The sequence below is a fragment of the Trichomycterus rosablanca genome, chromosome 2, assembly GCF_030014385.1.
Source record: "Trichomycterus rosablanca isolate fTriRos1 chromosome 2, fTriRos1.hap1, whole genome shotgun sequence".
In the NCBI taxonomy this organism is placed as follows: Eukaryota; Metazoa; Chordata; class Actinopteri; order Siluriformes; family Trichomycteridae; genus Trichomycterus; species Trichomycterus rosablanca.
Genome location: NC_085989.1, coordinates 38,992,393 through 39,013,234, shown reverse-complemented (window position 1 = coordinate 39,013,234; position 20,842 = coordinate 38,992,393). Strand labels below are relative to the sequence as shown.

The 20,842-nt window shown below is 40.4% G+C and overlaps 1 protein-coding gene across 1 annotated transcript in view; it reads left to right on the top strand.

Moving 5' to 3' along the window:
* Positions 1 to 20,842, top strand: part of col5a3a (collagen, type V, alpha 3a) — a 180,503-nt gene that overhangs the window by 77,985 nt on the left and 81,676 nt on the right. The window contains exons 6-15 of the mRNA XM_063015234.1: positions 1,109 to 1,531; positions 3,080 to 3,199; positions 3,279 to 3,398; positions 7,793 to 7,846; positions 7,932 to 7,973; positions 8,064 to 8,126; positions 11,000 to 11,074; positions 11,371 to 11,454; positions 13,370 to 13,426; positions 19,173 to 19,226. Of these exons, the coding sequence (XP_062871304.1) occupies positions 1,109 to 1,531; positions 3,080 to 3,199; positions 3,279 to 3,398; positions 7,793 to 7,846; positions 7,932 to 7,973; positions 8,064 to 8,126; positions 11,000 to 11,074; positions 11,371 to 11,454; positions 13,370 to 13,426; positions 19,173 to 19,226 (1,092 nt within the window). The remainder of the gene's footprint in view (positions 1 to 1,108; positions 1,532 to 3,079; positions 3,200 to 3,278; positions 3,399 to 7,792; positions 7,847 to 7,931; positions 7,974 to 8,063; positions 8,127 to 10,999; positions 11,075 to 11,370; positions 11,455 to 13,369; positions 13,427 to 19,172; positions 19,227 to 20,842) is intronic.

The window sequence follows — 20,842 nt, the reverse complement described above, 5'->3', positions numbered from 1 at the left end:
ACTCCAATATGTACTGTGAAATACTGAAGCAGAGCATGATCCCCTCCTTCCGGAAACTGGGTCGCAGGGCAGTGTTCCAGCATGATAATGACCCCAAACCCACCTCTAAGACGACCACTGCTTTATTGAAGAGGCTGAGGGTAAAGGTGATGGACTGGCCAAGCATGTCTCCAGACCTAAACCCAATAGAACATCTTTGGGGCATCCTCAAGCGGAAGGTGGAGGAGCGCAAAGTCTCGAATATCCGCCAGCTCCGTGATGTCGTCATGGAGGAGTGGAAAAGCATTCCAGTGGCAACCTGTGAAGCTCTGGTAAACTCCATGCCCAGGAGAGTTAAGGCAGTTCTGGGAAATAATGGTGGCCACACAAAATATTGACACTTCAGGAACTTTCACTAAGGGGTGTACTCACTTTTGTTGCCGGTGGTTTAGACATTAATGGCTGTATATTGAGTTATTTTGAGGGAAGAATAAATTTACACTGTTATATAAGCTGCACACAGACTACTTTTCATTGTGTGAAAGTGTCATTTTGTCAGTGTTGTCCCATGAAAAGATATACTTAAATATCTGCAGAAATGTGAGGGGTGTACTCACTTTTGTGATACACTGTACATATACACATGTAGAGTACAATAAAATTCTTGGAAGCAGCGGTCAGAAAGCATTGTACGGCGCCCCTGGAGCAGAAAGGGTTAAGGGCTTTGCTCAAGTTCAACAGTGGCTTCACAGCAGAGACTGGATTTAAACTGACAATCTTCTGATTGGTAGCCCAAAGCTCTACCCACTAGGCTACCAGTGTCCCCATGAAATGCAATTATAGACATAACCTTGTGGTCACTACTGATAATTAAGTCCAAACCTGCTGATTCTCTGGCATACCATGGCACCACAGTGGATCCAGTGGCATCAGTTCTCAGTTCTTGTTCTACAATCACACACTTAAGTTTACTGGACTGTGGTCATATTGTTGCGGTCCGTGACTCTGAGTCAGCAGACTTAACAATGTTCTCTGTATTGTTATCTTGTGCTTTTGGTGTTTACATTTCGTAATTGTTCACATTTTTGTACTCCCTTTCTGAACCATTACCTCTCACCTTTCACAAAAGACCAAACCCCTTAAGCATGAAGACGTGATGCAAGGCGACGAACCAGAGCCACCAAAGAAGAAGAAAGGCAGGAAGGGCAAAAAGAACAAAAACAAGAAGGACAAGAAGGACCGATCGAAGAAAAAGGGCAAAAAAGAGTCAAGGAAGAAGAGGAAAGAGGCAGAAGCTCTCGAGGAGGGATTTCTCAAGGTGTCTACTTTCCGGCCAGAGTTTTTGACACGGCATACGTCGTCTGTTGGGATGGAACCTTCTCAGACTTCTGCACCAATCACAGCTGTAACCAGTGAGCAGATACCTGAGATGCCTACTCATGAGCCAGAGATCAGTGATGTGCACTCGACAATGCTTTCTACTACATTGCCTGCAAGTCCTGGTGATGCCATTGAAGTACCCAGTGCTTCACCTCATTCTCCTGACATTAAGGTAAAGGCATTTTGCCCCTTGCCCTTTTGCTCTATCATCTTCCTCCTAATCACCTTCTGACCCTCCTAACCACAGATTAACCTTACCACCCCACCCTCAACTCCCAAACTAACCAACCCTTACTGCAATGGACACTGCAGTAACCACATTTACAACAGTGATACCCAACAGACAGCCTGCCAGCCATCTGGTTATTTAACTTTGAAATTGAAGCAGGTTATAAATTATTCTGGACAACCTTAAATAGATTATGTTCCACCTGGCATTTAGGAAATGTTATAACCATTAGGGCAGTGGGTACCCTGCTGCACAGACTACAAAAAATATCTCCAAGCACTCTATTACCTGAAGATTGCTAGTTTGACCTAGTGGCCTGTTCACACCAGGTTTTTGTGCCTGAAATAATGCAATAACATTTAAAACAATAAAGGATTTTGACCCCGTCCAACATATAAATGTATAAAATTCAATATTCTGTGTTGTTTTTTTCAACCATGACCCACAAATTAGCATCAGCAGTCAATAGCACAACTATCATGCTGTCTTTACCATTAAAGGTGATACACAGTCGATCTAAAATGGCAATAGTGCTTACTATTGCATTTAGCTGTAGCACACTCTAATGTAGCTGCTTATTAAAAAATCCAAACCACGACCGCTCAGGTGGCGCAGCGGTAAAAACACACGCTGGAACCACAGCTGGGATCTCGAATACATCGTATCGAATCTCAACTCTGCCTGCCGGCTAGGCTGAGCAGCCACATGAGCAACAATTGGCCTGGTGTTCAGAGAGGGGCAGGATATTCAAGCCGGATAGACACGGGATGGCGCCTGCACAGACACGAGAAAAGAGTGCTGTCAGGATGTGTCTCGCCGTACACAGTGCTGATCCGCACTGGACTCGTCAAAGTGTAGGTGACAAGATGCATACAGCTGCTGCCGACGTGTCGGAGGGTTAGCTTCGTTCTCCTCAATCAGAGCGGGGATCGGCATTGGTGGAGAGGAAGCATGACACAATCGGGCAGTTGGAGGTGCTAAAAAAGGGGGAGACACATCCATTCACCTATAGGGCAATTCAGTATCTCCAATTAACCTGACTGCATGTTTTTGGACTGTGGGAGGAAACCGGAGCTCCCGGAGGAAACCCACGCAGACACGGGGAGAACATGCAAACTCCACACAGAAAGCTTTTCTTTAAATAGTCCTGACTCAAAGCAAGTCCTGTTAAAACTTACAGCTTACAGTAATCAATCTAATCCATGTTCCTATTATAACGTCATAACTTTTGCTATTAGTCTGGTACTTTGACATCTAGCTTAGCCACTGACTCCCCAACCTATTAATAAAGCATGAGAAACAGTAACTTCCTTATGGCTACCCCCTCATTAATAACCCTCACCTGATGATGGGCTTGTAGTCCCAGAGTTCTGACAACCACATTAATTCATCAATTTCATGGAAATACTTATAATGTAGGTTTGAAGGGATCATTATTGCTTGATGTTTGCTTTTTTATTTTTATTTCCTGACTGATTTTGTTATGTGCAGGATGAGAATCCAGTAAATATACCTGAGATTGAGGGGCCCACAGAGGACATTTACAGCTACCAGTACAGTAACATCTCTGACTCCACAGTAACAGTGGGCACCAACACCAGTGACTATGAGGTATTAACTTGTATTCAGTATACTGGTATTAAGAGCTTGTCTGAATGAGTATTTTAATCATGTTGGGGTGCATTTTCAGATCTTTGAGTATGAGGACTTTAAGAACAGCAGCTCAGAGCAGGACTACGAAGAATACGAGGTCTATGCAGATCGCTACGGTCCAGCCAGTAGAGGAGATGCTGGGACCTGGGAAGGACAGGTGGGTCTAAGTTTTTGAGCAGTAGCATTTTTAGCTAGGTAAATGAGTATCAACTGGACAGTGATGTTAGTGGACATATAGATTATTATTAGACCAGCCTGGTTTAACTGTGTTGTTGTTTATGGTCAGTTTTTTTTAAAGAGTAGATTACAAATATTTGTCCACTAAAATCTACACACCAAATGTATTCCCATTTTTGTGGAATTAATATTTCCAAAAATTATAATTTAAGGAATTATGGAATCATTTTAGATAAAAAAATTAATAATATTACCACCACCACTACTAATAATTAAAAAAATAACATTATTAATAAAGGTCCAGGTTTTAAATGCATTTAAAAATAAAAACCTAAGAGTAAAAAAAGCACACACAAAAAAGATAAAGAAAAAACAGAAACATTTAAAACCTGAGTGAAGAGAGTAAAAAGTCAAAACCTAAGAATAAAAACAGCAAAAAAAGAATAAAGATAAAAAAGAACAAAAACAGAAAAAGTCAAAACCTAAGAGCAAAACAAGTAAAAAGTCAAAACCTAAGAGTAAAAAAAGCAAAAAAAGAATAAAGATAAAAAAGAACAAAAACAGAAAAAGTCAAAACCTAAAAGCAAAACAAGTAAAAAGTCAAAACCTAAGAGTAAAAAAAGTCAAAACCTAAGAGTAAAAACAGCATAAAAGAATAAAGATAAAAAAGAACAAAAACAGAAAAAGTCAAAACCTAAGAGTAAAAAGTCAAAACCTAAGAGTAAAAACAGCAAAAAAGAACAAAGATAAAAAAGAAAGAAACAGAAAAAGTCAAAACCTAAGAGTAAAACAAGTAAAAAGTCAAAACCTAAGAGTAAAAAAAAAAAAAGAAAGATAAAAAAGAAAAAAACCAAAAAAATTTTAAACCTAAGAGTAAAAAGTCAAAACCTAAGAGTGAAAAAGCAAAAAAGAATAAAGATTAAAAAGAAAAAAACAGAAAAAGTCAAAACCTAGGAGTAAAACAAGTGAAAAGTCAAAACCTAAGAGCAAAAAAAAAAAAAAAAAAAAATAAAGCTTATGAGAGGAAATTAGACTGTAATAGACTAAACTAGTATAAAAAGATTAGTTTAGGGAAAATACATGAAAGAGAAAAAGGTAGCAGTAAAGTAAAGAGAAAAACGAATTGCACTCCATGAAAGAGAAACATAGAAATCAAACAAGAAGAAAATAAATAAATAAAAATAAAAGGGAAAGAGCAAAAAAGCAGGACAGAATAAAGAACCCAGAGAACAAACTGAGTCTGTGCCAGATCGGGGTCAAATGTTCTGCACTGTTGTGTTTGGATCTGTAAAACTACAGGTCAATACCAATACAGTTCCACACACTGTATCTTGTCTAAACATGGAACAGAAATGGCTGGGATCCAGCTGATCCATTATTAAATCTGGCCCAGATCCAGCTCAGATCCTGATACAATTTTTATATCTGCCCTGAACGTAGTAACCTTTTTTTCTCTTTTTGTTCCAAATTGACATTCCTGTACAGACTCAACCCTACACCCTTAACATCCAGTTCAGAAATGAACCAGATGTTAATGAACCATATTAATGAGACAAAGAATGGAGCTCTACAGCGGGGAATGCAAATTATACTGTTACTGTTAATTATACAAATTAACTGTTCTTAGTTTAAAAACAACTGATTAAAATGAGTTTATTACCATGAACTTGTTTTTATAAAATTTTGCTTGTTGTGCAACCTTGATGTCAGCAACATCACCAGGTGCCAGTTAAAATTAGCTCAAGATCTAGGGGTGAATCACACTACTTTAATGTGTCATTTCTTTATGATTCCTAACACCTTTTCAAGTGCATTAGGGAAGGAAGAAAAGCTGAATATACTTGTAAAAATGAGATGACTTGATTAATAGAGCATCACTTTAAAGTAACGTCACTTAATGATGCATTATTAGCAGTGCTGCCTGTCACTTATCAAAATTGATTAAATAGTACATCTGCATTTATGCCATTTTCCTGACATTTTTTATCCAAAGTAACTTACAATTGTGGCTATATACTGTGCAAGCAATAGAGGGTTAAATGCCTTGCTCTAGTAGCAACAGTAGCAACCTGACAGTGGTTGAGCTTGAACCAGCGACATTCTGATTACTAGTCCAGAACCTTCACCATTAAGCTAACTGCCCCAATATTACATTTACTTATTACATTTACATTCATTGCATGTAAATGCAATTCAAGCAACTGAGGGGTGAGGGTCTTGCTCAAGGGCCCAACAGTAGCAACCTGGCAAAGGTTGGGATTCAACCAGCAACCCTCTGATTGCTAGTCCAGAACTTTCACCACTGAGCTAACTGTCCTTAATATTACATTTACGTATAAAATTTACATTTGTTGGATGTAGCAGACATTGTGATTTAATGCAGTTTAAATAACTAAGGGGTGAGGGTCTTGCTTAAAAGCCCAGAAGTGGCAACTTAGTGGTGGTTGGGCTTGAACCAGCAACCTTCTGATTACTAGTCCAGAACCTTCACCACTGAGCTAACTGCCTCAGTATTACATTCACTTATTAAATTTACATTAGTTTCATGTAGCAGACATTGTGTTTTAATGCAATTCAATCAACTAAGGGGTGAGGGTCTTGCTTAAAAGCCCACAAGTGGCAACTTGGTGGTGGTTGGGCTTGAACCAGTGACATTCTGAATACTAGTCCAGAACCTTCACCACTGAGCTAACTGCCTTAAATATTACATTTACTCATTAAATTTACATTAGTTTCATGTAGCAGACATTGTGATTTAATGCGATTCGATCAACTGAGGGGTGAGGGTCCTGCTTAAGAGCCCGACATTGACAACTTGGTGATGGTTGGGCTTGAACCAGCAACCTTCTGATTACTTGTCCAGAACCTTCACCACTGAGCTAACTGCCCCTAATATTACATTTACTTATTACATTTACATTGATTGCATGTAAAGGCAATTCAAACAAGTAAGGGGTGAGGGTCTTGCTTAAGAGCCCAACAGTAGCAACCTGGCAGTGGTTGCGCTCGAACCAGCGACCTTCTGATTACTAGTCCAGAACCTTCACCACTGAGCTAACTGCCTTAGTATTACATTTACTTATTAAATTTACATTAGTTTCATGTAGCAGACATTGTGATTAAATGCAATTCAAACAACCAAGGGGTGAGGGTCTTGCTTAAAAGCCCACAAGTGGCAACTTAGTGGTGGTTGGGCTTGAACCAGCAACATTCTGAATACTAGTCCAGAACCTTCACCACTGAGCTAACTGCCTTAATATTGGACATTACTTATTACATTTATATTACTTGCATGTAGCAAACATTGGGTCTGTTCGAAAACCTAGTGAGCTGTCTTGTTGCCTACTGCCTACATAGGCAGCTGCCTAAGTAGAGAGGATTCTAATAAGACATCAACTTATAAGGCAGATTATTTAGACACACTACTTGAGACAGTGATTACAGCGATTATGTTACCACAGTTTTCACTTACTAAGCTAACACTGTTAGCCTCAGACCTTTCAAACCAAAGGGCTGAGGCGACACAACCCGCTAGCATGCCGGCTAACATCTCCCTCCGTGTACCTAAAACGCTTAAATTGTCACTGACAATACCACTTGTACACCATTATACTAATTAAAAATGATTACGAATTTATTTACATTTGAAAAGAACTTTGTTGCTCCACATTCGTCCGCCATATTGGTAATTTTTTTGTGAGAAGAGTTGTGCCACACTGAATGCTGGGATTGCCTTAACAGCTAAGGAAGCATTAGATGCTCCCTCGTTTTTCTGTCAGTTTATTGCTTCAAAATAAGGCACCTAAGTAGGCAGCATTCTTCTCAGGAGTGTGCATAGGATGACGTAAAATGCGTATATGTAAAGAGCTCACTAGGTTTTTGGACAGACCCATTGATTTAATGCAATTCAAGCAACTGAGGGGTGAGGGTCTTGCTTAAGAGCCCAACAGTGGTAACTTGGTATTGGTGGGGCTTGAACAATGACCTGATCAGTAGCCATTAGTAGTTATATATTCATACTGTATATATTAGCAACATGTTACCATGAAATAAAGTGTTATATATGGTTGTAGACCTTTATGCACTTCATTTGATCCTGACATCCTTGCCAAGAGTTGTAGATATGAGGGTGGAGGCAGGGGATTTGTTACACTATAGGCTACATCATGCACTAGGATGTGTAGGATACACCACTGTATCCTCAGTCTAGAAGTCTCTACCTCTGAGTGTCTTGATTTCCTGGTGCAGGCTAAAGGATGTTGGTTGAGATTTGAAACAAGAAAGCAATAATTAGGGGTTTTGATGCACTTCTGCTTGCAATGACTAAGATAGTATCTCTCTATAAGCTATTATTATCTTTCTGTCTTCTCCCAGGTAAAACACGGCTTTGAGAAGGGCCAGAAAGGAGAGCCGGCCATCCTTGAACAGGTGAGAACAAAACAAGTTCTGCTATGCATAATTTTCCCTAATTTGTTGTCTATCCGGGATCTGATTTGCGTTGTTTGTCAATCAGGGTACCAGGGTTGAGGGTCCTCCTGGGTTACCAGGTCCCGCAGTAAGTATTAAAACCATAATCTTGAGACGCATACTAAAAAAAAAGTAGCTGGTAAAGCCTGTCTGACTTATATATGTGTGTGTTTCCCAGGGTCTTCCAGGTCTTCCTGGAGTAACAGGTCCCCCAGGGCCCCCAGGAGACCCTGGCGATGTGGTGAGTTACAAGTCCAAAGAATTCTCATTCCTGCAGGATAAATAGTCCAAGACACCGATAAGCTATGGCTTGTATTACACTCTGACCTGAATTTCTGTGTGTGTGAGAGTGTGAGATTGTCCTTGCTGAGTCATTTTTTGCTATTACATCCTCATACAACCTCAGGCAGAATAAAATTCACAGCAGGGGTGTGACTGTATACCAGTATGATCATAAACTGGGTGGAATTGCTTACCATTAAGGTTTTATTATGCTGGTATTGAAAATTCACTGGTACCTTTAATATACCATCCGTTCATGTGAAAGCCTTAGCCATGAACTGAACATTTTTTTGGGGAGGAGAATTAGGGTTTCCCGCCATTCTAAAACATTACCGCCATCAAAAACTGATGGGAACACTGACAGATCCAAAGCTAGTGAGTATATTATGTTTATTTATCATTTTTACATCAGTATATTGGTGGGGCATTTTGAGCATATACACCGATCTGGCGTAACATTATGACCACCTTCCTAATATTGTGTGGGCCCACTTTTGCTGCCAAAACAGCCCTGATCCGTTGAGGCATGGACTCCACTAGACCCCTGAAGGTGTGCTGTGCTATCTGGCACTAAGATGTTAGCAGCAGATCCTTTAACTCCTGTAGGTTGTGAGGCGCCCATTGTTGGCACTTTCGGTGGTGGACAGGGGTCAGCATGGGCACCCTGACTGGTCTGCGGCTATGTAGCCCCATACACAACAAACTGCGATGCACTGTGTATTCTGACACCTTTCTATCAGAACCAGCATTAACTTCTTCAGCAATTTGAGCTACAGTAGCTCGTCTGTTAGATCGGACCACACGGGCCAGCCTTTGCTTCCCACGTCCTTCCTTGGACCCCTTTTGATGGATACTGACCACTGCAGATGAGAAACACCCCACAGGAGCTGCAGTTTTAAAGATGCTCTGACCCAGTCGTCCGGCCATCACAATTTGGCCCTCGTCAAACTCGCTCAAATCCTTACACTAGCCCATTTTTCCTGCTTCTAACACATCAACTTTGAGGATAAAATGTTCACTCGCTGCCTAATATATCACACCCACTAACAGGTGCCGTGATGAAGAGATAATCAGTGTTATTCACTTCACCTGTCAGTGGTCATAATGTTATGCTTATTTGGTGTGTGTGTGTGTGTGTGTGTGTGTATATATATACAACCCACACAGACACATGAAGAATATGTGAAACCCTTCACATACAGTGACCAGAAGTGAGAATTGAACCTAGAACCACAGAAACAATGTTGTCTCTTTCCTATTCTAGCCTTTATATGTCCCTTTGCACAATGTAAGTTCCATAAAGACATGATTGACACATTTGGTGTGCTTTATTTGGTGTGAAGCAGCACAATTTGTCCATGATTTTTACCGCGACCCAGGCAACACAAATAATGCATCAAAATGAAACACAAAACCAAATAAACTTAATTAATGAAATTGGTGGTAATCTGGTCCCAGTGTGGTTTACAAGATGTAACGTAAAGCCTTCACAAGGGGGCGTCCTTGTACGAGTTCATTTTGTGTTTATGCGTCTGTTACAATTTGTTTATTTAATTATTATTATTTTCCTCTGTGACCTTTTTTTTTGGCTTGCGACCCTTAATTAAGTGGTTTGAAAAACCCTGGTGTTAAGGATCTCTGCTGGTCTGACCCCAGCCCTCACTTGTTCTTGTTAGACATTAGTATCTGACCACACAAATGTTTGAAAATGTTTTAAATTGAACATGCTTTGGGTGGCACGGTAGCTCACTGGGTAGCGCTGTCGCCTCACAACAAGAAAGTCCTGGGTTCGATTCCCAGGCGGAGCGGTATGGGTTCTTTCTGTGTGGAGTTTGCATGTTCTCCCCGTCTGTGTGGGTTTCCTCTGGGTGCTTCAGTTTCCTCCCACAGTCCAAAGACATGCAGTCAGGTTAATTGGAGATACTAAACTGCCCCAGGTGTGTATGTTTGTAAGTGTGTTTGCCCTGGCTTGCACTGATGACCTGTCCGGGCTGTTCCCTGCCTTTTGCATACTGAATTGGACCCACTGTGACCATAAATAGCATAAAGCGGTGGTAAAACAGACAGACAATGGATGAACGGGTATACCACAATCACAGTCTTGAGGAAAGCCTTTTCAAAAGAGTTGAAGCTGTTATAGGTGCAAAGTGGGAGGGGCAAGTCTATGTTAATGCTCGTAGATTTGAAATGGTCATGGTCAGATGTACAAATTTTTTGGCCATGTAGTATAAATGGTATAGTGTGAGCAAAATGTGATTTTGGGCAGTTAAACTGAGTGAAGCTAAATAGGTTTAGCAGTGCTGTGTTAGCACGTTAAAGATACAAGCTGTCCAGGAACATGAGCTTCAAAAAAAGCACTTTTTACCAGGTTAGCTTCTAATCTTAATGTTGTAGATTCTGAACTGCCTGTTGAGGCCTCTGGGGAAGTGTTCAGGTGAGGTAGCCTGGGGTTCATTTTTTGTCAGTTAGCATATGCGTATGCTACTCACATCACTGGTGGGTTTGACAGGTGTGTTTAGATTTTCCGTCGAGAGCTTTTGTGTTCTCTCTTGCAGAACAGTGCTGCTCTCTTGATTGACAGTGTTTATTAGCCAGGCTCTTTAATGTCGGCGCGTTAGGCTTTTATGCGAGCGCAGCGGGAGTGAAGGCGCGCCAGGCATGAGAACGACGAGCTAATTGATAGGGAGGTCGTGTTAGCTGAAGTGCACCTCGTAATGGAGCGTAGGACGTTTTTACGGCAGATGAGTTGTGAAGAGGGGTGTTTTTCTCAGAACGTGCAGATCAACAGTAAACACAAACATGCAAACGACAGATTTTTTTCTCTTTTCCAAGGGACCTGAGGGACGGCCTGGACTTGCAGGGGCTGATGGAATACCAGGTCCTCCAGGCACTCTGCTCATGTTACCAGTAAGTAATAATATAATGCATTTTAGTAACGTGTCTGTTGTGAATGCAACATGAAGCCCATCTATTTTACTTGTGTTAATAGCAGCTTTCAGCCGCTTGGTGGAGCTATGCTATCAAAAGATTGTCCTTTCAATTTACCAGCCTATCTTTCACATGAAATCCATTAAGTAACCTCTTTTCTTTTTAATCCATTATTTATTCTGTAAGTAAGTAATTTGCCAGGCTTAATTCCATCTATTTGAAATTTTGGTTATGAGAGTTTTTAATTTGCATATTTCATCGAATTTCTCTTTCAGTTTAATTATGGGGGTGACTCTCAAAAAGGCCCGGTGGTGTCCGCTCAAGAGGCCCAGGCTCAGGCCATCCTACAGCAAGCCCAAGTAAGAATTTTGGAAGCTCTCAGAGCACAAGTTGCACTTATAATTGTCAATAAATGTTGTGACTTGCTTTTACAAATTAAATGCATGTGTGGGGTCTGTCTGAAAAACTAGTGAGCTGCCTAATGCCTACCTAGGCGACTGCCTAAGTAGAGAGGATTGTAATAAGACATCAATTTATAAGGCAGATTATTTAGACGCACTATTTACTTACTAGCACAGTTAGCCTCAGGCCATTCAAACCAATGGCCTGAGGTGGCAAACCCCACTAGCATGCCAGCCAACATCTCCCTCTGTGTCCCGAAAACGGTTAAATTGTCACTGACAAGCCCGAATTTTCCAATAAATTCCACTTGTACACCTTTATACACATTAAAAATCAATTATAATTTATTAACATTTGAAAAGAGCTCTGCTCTGCATTCATACGCCATATTTGTAATTTTATTTGAGAGAAAAGTTGTGCCGCACTGAATGCTGGGATTGCCTTCACCACTAAGGAATCATTGAATTCTCCCTCGTTATTTAGTCAGTTTATTGTTTAGAATTAAGGCCCCTCAGTAGGCAGCATTTTTGCGTATCTAAGAATTTACACAGCCTTCTCGGGAGCACGTGTAGTATGGCGTAAAATGGCGTCTATGTAGAGAGATCGCTAAGTTTTCAGACAGACTCTTAGTGTTTAGTCTGCTGCACTGTAATTTTGGTGGGTTTAGGTCAAAAGGTCAAGGAATATAATATTATCTGTGTGGACACCAACCCTCGTTGGTTATTATATGCCATGCCAAATGTGATGTGTAAAACTCCTTTGTCATGTATTTAAACAAAACAATACAAGAACAATTTTGGGGCACCTTAAGACTAGGAACTTTTGGCAATGTGGAAAAAGAATGAACTGGTCAGTTTATTTTTAAACTTTAAAGCAACAATGGATCTAGGCTTGGTACTTGCAAAAAAAAGAAAGAATATTATCCCACAATTCCAAAAAAATAAAAAATAAAGAGCGATTTGAAGGATTAAGTATTTCACTTTTTCCAGTGCAAAAATATCAGTGCATAAAGAACAAAGCCCTTTACACCGTCATATCAAAATGTATATATTCCTGGAACAGAGAGGGTTAAGGGCCTTGCTCAAGGGCCCAACAGTGGCTGCATGGCAGAGCTGGGATTTGAACTATCAACCTTTCAGTTCATAGCCCAAAGCTCAAAGGCTACCACTGTTCCTATATATTCTATATATTAGATATGATCTCTACTACTGCTTCTATAATATATACTCATTCAGACTTATATATGTTATCATACATGTCACATATATTATACAAATGATCTTTTACATTTGTTGTTCGGCTAATGGAGGCCAACAATTTCCTTCTGGATAAATCAAGTATCTATCTGTCTGTCTGTCTAAGCCAAAACCACTACTCAATACCCTTTGCTTTCAGACTTTAAAATGGCACATCATTAAATTTTGGCACATGTTTGTAATAAATAAAAAGAGTTGACCTTTTAAATTATGTATGGATATAAGGGGTATCATAATGTTTAAAAGCCTGGGTCTATCATAACATTGGGGTGTATTAGTGCCCACAGCATGGGTAACTTGCACGTACTAATGAAACCATTGATGCTAAAAGCTATAGACACATGCTGTTTGGAACTGCACAAAACCATAGGACCCATAAGGCTATGCAGCTAATTAAAAAAAGATGTTTAAAACAATTCCTAAGCTATTACTAATCTTAAAATTAGTAAAAGGGATAAAAGATTAAAGTTTTCAATAAACCGTACTATTTTCATTTAATTATTTCTGTTTTTATTAGAACTTTACACAAGTTTTTTAAGGTTTAAGGTTGTGTTAAACAATGTTAACTATAGTTAATCATTCGGGATTCAAACCATGGTTATTTTTCCTTTTTAAGCTCTCAATGAAGGGACCTCCAGGCCCACTCGGTCTTACAGGCAGACCAGGACCAATGGTAAGACTTCACTCTTAATTTGATCATTTATGTTGCTTTTGCCCACAATGTTTACCATAAAGGATTCACCTGTAGGAAGTGTTGTGGATGTGACCTTTAGTGATTTGAAGGCATGTCTGTCCAATTATGTCTGATATGATGGTATTCTACAAAATATGTTAGCCACTTAGTTAAAGTGTCATATGTGGACAATATTTAAGTTGTGCATTACAGCAGGTCTGTGGTCCAAAGTACAAAGGTTGTGGGGGACAAGAAATTATGTATATGTATGTACGAGGGTTCTTCAAAAAGTGTCCACACTTGTTTTTAACTCTATTACATACTAACATTATTTACTACGTTATTTAAATAATGTATTTGGTACATTATTTAGTAATGTAATTTGTTTTTGAAATGTATAATAAATAATGTACATTACTAAATATCATCTTAGATCCTGAGCCCCAACCCCCCCTCCCAGGAACTGATTATGCACTTATAATTTTAACCGGTCTACAAGCTCATTCAATTTGTACTACTGTTTATAATTGCACCGGTCATACCCACAGACTTTGCCTTATGCCACTTTACTGTCTCGGATGTTAATATCGGGGACCTCTCTGTCTTTATATAGGTGTGCATACGTGTACATGTGTGTCTATGCGTGTGTGTATATCTATATTTATATAGGTCCCCGATATTAAATATTAACATCCAAGAGAGTAAAGTGGCATAAGGCAAAGTCTGTGGGTATGACCGGTGCAATTATAAACAGTAGTACAAATTGAATGAACTTGTAGACCGGTTAAAGTGTTAAGTGCATAACCAGTTCCTGCAGAGAGGAAAGTCACATACACACAGGCGATACATACAGACAATATGTGTGTGTAGTTGTGGGTGTGTGTAAATATATATATACAGTGTATCACAAAAGTGAGTACACCCCTCACATTTCTGCAGATATTTAAGTATATCTTTTCATGGGACAACACTGACAAAATGACACTTTGACACAATGAAAAGTAGTCTGTGTGCAGCTTATATAACAGTGTAAATTTATTCTTCCCTCAAAATAACTCAATATACAGCCATTAATGTCTAAACCACCGGCAACAAAAGTGAGTACACCCCTAAGAGACTACACCCCTAAATGTCCAAATTGAGCACTGCTTGTCATTTTCCCTCCAAAATGTCATGTGACTCGTTAGTGTTACTAGGTCTCAGGTGTGCATAGGGAGCAGGTGTGTTCAATTTAGTAGTACAGCTCTCACACTCTCTCATACTGGTCACTGAAAGTTCCAACATGGCACCTCATGGCAAAGAACTCTCTGAGGATCCTAAAAGACGAATTGTTGCGCTACATGAAGATGGCCAAGGCTACAAGAATATTGCCAACACCCTGAAACTGGGCTGCAGCACAGTGGCCAAGATCATCCAGCGTTTTAAAAGAGCAGGGTCCACTCAGAACAGACCTCGCGTTGGTCGTCCAAAGAAGCTGAGTGCACGTGCTCAGCGTCACATCCAACTGCTGTCTTTGAAAGATAGGCGCAGGAGTGCTGTCAGCATTGCTGCAGAGATTGAAAAGGTGGGGGGTCAGCCTGTCAGTGCTCAGACCATACGCCGCACACTACATTAAATTGGTCTGCATGGCTGTCACCTCAGAAGGAAGCCTCTTCTGAAGTCTCTACACAAGAAAGCCTGCAAACAGTTTGCTGAAGACATGTCAACAAAGGACATGGATTACTGGAACCATGTCCTATGGTCTGATGAGACCAAGATTAATTTGTTTGGTTCAGATGGTCTCAAGCATGTGTGGCGGCAATCAGGTGAGGAGTACAAAGATAAGTGTGTCATGCCTACAGTCAAGCATGGTGGTGGGAATGCCATGGTCTGGGGCTGCATGAGTGCAGCAGGTGTTGGGGAGTTACATTTCATTGAGGGACACATGAACTCCAATATGTACTGTGAAATACTGAAGCAGAGCATGATCCCCTCCCTCCGGAAACTGGGTCGCAGGGCAGTGTTCCAGCATGATAATGACCCCAAACACACCTCTAAGACGACCACTGCTTTATTGAAGAGGCTGAGGGTAAAGGTGATGGACTGGCCAAGCATGTCTCCAGACCTAAACCCAATAGAACATCTTTGGGGCATCCTCAAGCGGAAGGTGGAGGAGCGCAAAGTCTCGAATATCCGCCAGCTCCGTGATGTCGTCATGGAGGAGTGGAAAAGCATTCCAGTGGCAACCTGTGAAGCTCTGGTAAACTCCATGCCCAGGAGAGTTAAGGCATTTCTGGGAAATAATGATGGCCACACAAAATATTGACACTTCAGGAACTTTCACTAAGGGGTGTACTCACTTTTGTTGCCGGTGGTTTAGACATTAATGGCTGTATATTGAGTTATTTTGAGGGAAGAATAAATTTACACTGTTATATAAGCTGCACACAGACTACTTTTCATTGTGTCAAAGTGTCATTTTGTCAGTGTTGTCCCATGAAAAGATATACTTAAATATCTGCAGAAATGTGAGGGGTGTACTCACTTTTGTGATACACTGTATATATACTGTCACCTGTATTTAAGTGGACTTGCAAAACAAAACAAAACAAAAACTTTTCACTTAAACACTTCATACAGTAAGGACCTTGACTGCCCAGCCCAGCACTCAAACACAGGTCCTTCTTGCTCTGAAGTGACTGTGCTACCCACTGTGCCACCATGCCACCCACTGTGCCAGCCCAGTCGGACCAAACCTCTTAAACTCTTCAGCAAACTTTTCTACTTGAAACAACCCTAGTGCTTTCTAACCAGACAGGTGAAAAGCAGCTGCATTTTTTATTGCAGTATTATAGAAAAGTCTATGAAACTGCAAGAATAATTTAGAGATTATTAGTAGTCATTAAAAATTAAAGCTTTTATGTTTATTGTACAGGTTTGAAAAATTTAAGTTTTTATTCAGTTTTACATGTTATGTTAAAAAGTGTGCATAAGTGGGTACAGCTCTGCTTTTTATATTAAGCCACCCAGGGTTTGTTTTTACTCAGCTCAATTTTGCATCTAGTTCCTCCTATATTACATACATTCAACCTCACCCCACCACACCGATAGCACTTGCCCCCATCTCATCTAAACTACTGTATGACCTGTGCTTTAGTTACATGAGACCACATCAACATTCTCTCCAGGTTTATTATTAACAATCTCGGCTATATACTTAATTAAAATCATGTCTCTTTGTGCCCATAAGCAGTTTGTTTGTTTACATCACTCCTACTGTTTGAGTATTGATTTTTCTGTGTTTCATTTACATGGTTAGACCCTCATCAGTTTTCTGGTTCTGTTATGAAAGCACTGATATTAAATTGCTTTAATTATTTATTGTCACATTTGAATGACCATTTAAATTACCCTTTCATACAGGGAAGCAACTTATACTTGAGATTGCAATCCAAGCAGTTATTGGTTAAGAATCTTACTTAAGGGGCCCAAAAATGGCAACCTGTCTGTAGTAGGGCTTAAACCATCAACCGTTTAATCTTACCAGTCCAGTATCCTAATCACAGATCTACCACTGCTACATTATTATGACAGAAATTTTGACACTTACTTGCCAAAAGTCAATGGGATAGGATTGTTAGGACCCACTTTACTCGGGCAAAGTGGAGCAATTTGGTGTGGCGTCTAATCCACAAGTGGACAGAAGACGTCTAGATGAGGAAGATGTTGAGCCATGCCGTCTGGATAGCCAGCCACAGCTCTGTGGTATTTGTAGTTGCAGTATCTCGGGTGCGAATGAACCTCTTCACCAAATCCCATAAATGCTCGATTGGGCTCATATTGGGTGAAAGTGCAGGCCACACCATTTGTTGCATTATCCTGCTTGAATATCCCATCATTGTGGGGGTACATGAAGTCCATGAAGGACTGGAAATGGTCACCAAGCATTGTGTTTTCTGTGGACCCAACTTGTGCCATGAGAACACTCACCACACCAGTATGGAATCACCACTAGCTTTGTTAACAACAGGGGTGCATGGCTTCATGGAGTGTGAACTGAACCACACGGCATGTTGCCAGTTCTTTAGGGTCCAGTTAGCAACCTCATGAGCCCAGGTGGAGGATGTGTCCAGGGTTGTAGTGTTAACAAAGGCACTCTGGTGGGTCTTCTGCGCCCATATCCCATGGAAGCTAAAGAACGCTGCACAAACCTGAATGTGGATGAGATTTTTATGTGTTCGCATAGACAGTTCTAGCCAGATGCAACTGGTCATGATCATTACACACCCATGGGCGGCCACTGTGCTGTCCACTGTGAGTGCTAACGCCTTCTATCGCGTATTCCCGGTATACACTTGAGTTTGTACATTATGGATTGAGGATTGTTGAATGTCCCACGAATCTAGCACTCACTATAATGCCTCGTTCCAACTCCGATAATTCACATCACCCTGCCATGAGTACGCTGGCCAGCGTTCAGTCTTACTCACAAGCTAACACCTTACAGCTTACACAGCTGGGGGCGTTTCCAAGCCATCCCCTGAGGTAACACCACTTCATAATTTATTTACACACTGTTATCCCATGACTTTTGGCATGTCAGTGTATTGCATAAGCATGAATCCATCACACATTATAAAATTTGATGTGGCTACTTTGACCTATATGTGCCTTTCTGAAAAATACTTGATGGTTTGGACTTCAGGTGTCTATATGTGACCAGTATGCTGTTATGTAATCCTACCTGGCCTTCAAGAATATACACTGATCAGCCATAACATTAAAACCACCTCCTTGTTTCTACACTCATTGTTCATTTTATCAGCTCCACTTACCATATAGGAGCATTTTGTAGTTCTACAATTACTGACTGTAGTCCATCTGTTTCTCTACATACTTTTTAGCCTGTTTTTGCCCTGTTCTTCAATGGTCAGGACCACTACAGAGTAGGTATTATTTGGGTGGTGGATGATTCTCAGCACTGCAATGACACTGACATGGTCCACAGAGTCCTGACCATTGAAGAACAGCATGAAAGGTGGATAACAAAGCATGCAGAGAAACAGATGGACTACAGTCAGTAATTGTAGAACTACAAAGTGCTTCTATATGGTAAGTGGAGCTGATAAAATGGACAGTGAGTGTAGAAACAAGGAAGTGGTTTTAATGTTGTGGCTGATCGGTGTATACTTTATTAATCCATAGAAGTCTTAAGGAAAATTTACGCTAGCCCACTACAGCTGGGATGCAGGCCTCAAATCCCCAGAGCTGCTGTTGACTGGTTGGGCATCTACATACAGATATGATACATACAGATATGATCTGGAGAGGGGATGGCCAAGGCCTGTGAACAGATAGGTGTCCTGTTGAGGGTGTTTTACTGCATGGGTCCCATAGATTTCATGAAAACTAGATGGTGCAACTCTGGTCGGGATGTAATAAAATAAATCTTAAGAACTTACAGGTGACCGAATTCTGTCTTTCCTGAATTCTCTAATCTAGAGGTTATGTAACTAGCAAATATTTTTTTCACCTTTTAACAGTCTTCATGGTTGCTAGGTAAATAAGTGTGTGAAAAAGTAGTTTTGCATCTGTAAGAAACATTTCTGCACATTCGTCTAATGATTAAAATCTATGATTTTATATTGCAGCATTGATATAATTTAAACAAAATAATGCTCCGGTGGTCCAACTGTTTAAAGGTCTATTGCATGAGGACACAGATGTAAACATTTTATAACTCTTTGTAATCATGTGTGTGTTATAGGGTTTACCAGGACCCATTGGTTTTAAAGGAGACAGTGGAGATTCCGGACCTTCAGTAAGCATTTTCACTTATAAGTTCACTTATTATAGAATTATACTGTGATGTTCTGGCCTACGTTTGAAGTTTACATACATTATGTAGGGCACCTGTATTTACACAAGTGTGTAAAATGATTTCAGTGATTTTTGCAACTGTTAAATTCGTGTGGCTAAACTATTGGCTCACACATTTCTGATTTGCTTTCTCTTTGTCAATATAATCCGCATATTTAATTCAAGGTTTGTTTTAAAAGCAAGGGCTTTGGTCGCTCAGGTGGCACAGCAGTAAAACATGCTAGCACACCAGAGCTGGGATTTGCAACATTGTACCGAATCTCAGCTCTGACATCCGGCAGGGCTGGGCAGCCACATGAACAACGATCGGCTGTTGTTCACAGGATGGGTAAGCCAGACCAGGGTTCCTCATAACTGGTGCATTTACGACCTCTGCTGGCTGATTGATGGCACCTGCGCAGAGTTGGGGAATAATGCTGATCAGGGTGTGGCTCTCCGTGCACAAGGCTGATCCGCATATGAACTCGCCTCGTGCAGGTAAAAAGAGGCAGTCGGTACTTAGTATGTGTCGGAGGGGGCGTGTGTCAGTTGCGAAGCTCCTCAGTCAGCAGTGGAGGGTTGTATTGATAGAGGTGAAGCATAACACAATCAGGGTAACTGGATACGACTAGATTATTTCGGACAAAAAGAGAGAGAGAATTTTTTTTAGTCCATGATGCTGTAAATCTGTGTTCCAGCAGCTTCTGATTTATAGCAGCCCTGTGTTTTGGTTGTTCTTGGATTTGACCATCTGGACAAAGTTGCTCTCAGCATGATGTAACTATTTGGGTTTTCCTTTTGACCTTGGCAAAATAACCATTGTTAAAATTCTGTTTTAAAATTGGGTTCAGGCAGCCTTATTTATATTGGCACAGAGAAGTCACCACCTGTGTTTAGTTTTAATTACTAAAAAGAAGTGAAGGAGGCCGTGGAATAAGATTCTGTTGCTGTGGAACTTTTTACACCTCCCGACTTTCAGAATGTATTTATTTTATATGTTCATATTTCAATTTTTAAAAACAGTTATAAAAGAACCTAAATGAATAATTTGTTTGTTCTAAACGATGTGTTTTAATAGCCAGAACGAAAAAAAAACAGTTGCAAAAACAATTGAAATCCTAAAATGTTTAATTTTTCTTCCTTTAATGACATTTACATTTAAAGCAACTTACAATTGTGATTGTAAGCCAAGAAGTTAATGGTTAAGGACCTTACTTAAGGGGCCCAATAATGGCAACTTGTCGGTAGTGGGGCTTGAACCAACAACCTTCTGATCCTACCAGTCCAGTATCCTAACCACTGAGCTACAACAGCTAATGACTTTAGTTTTGACCCTTACATGCCAAAAGTCAATGGGATAGGAGCTTATATTGTTAGGACCCCCTTTACTCGGGGCAAAGTGGAGCAATTCGATGTGGCATCGATTCTACAAGTGGACAGAAGACGTCTAGATGAGGAAGATGTTGAGCCATGCCGTCTGGATAACCATCCACAGCTCTGTGGTATTTGTAGTTGCAGTATCTTGGGTGTGAATGGACCTCTTCACCAAATCCCATAAATGCTTGATTGGGCTAATTT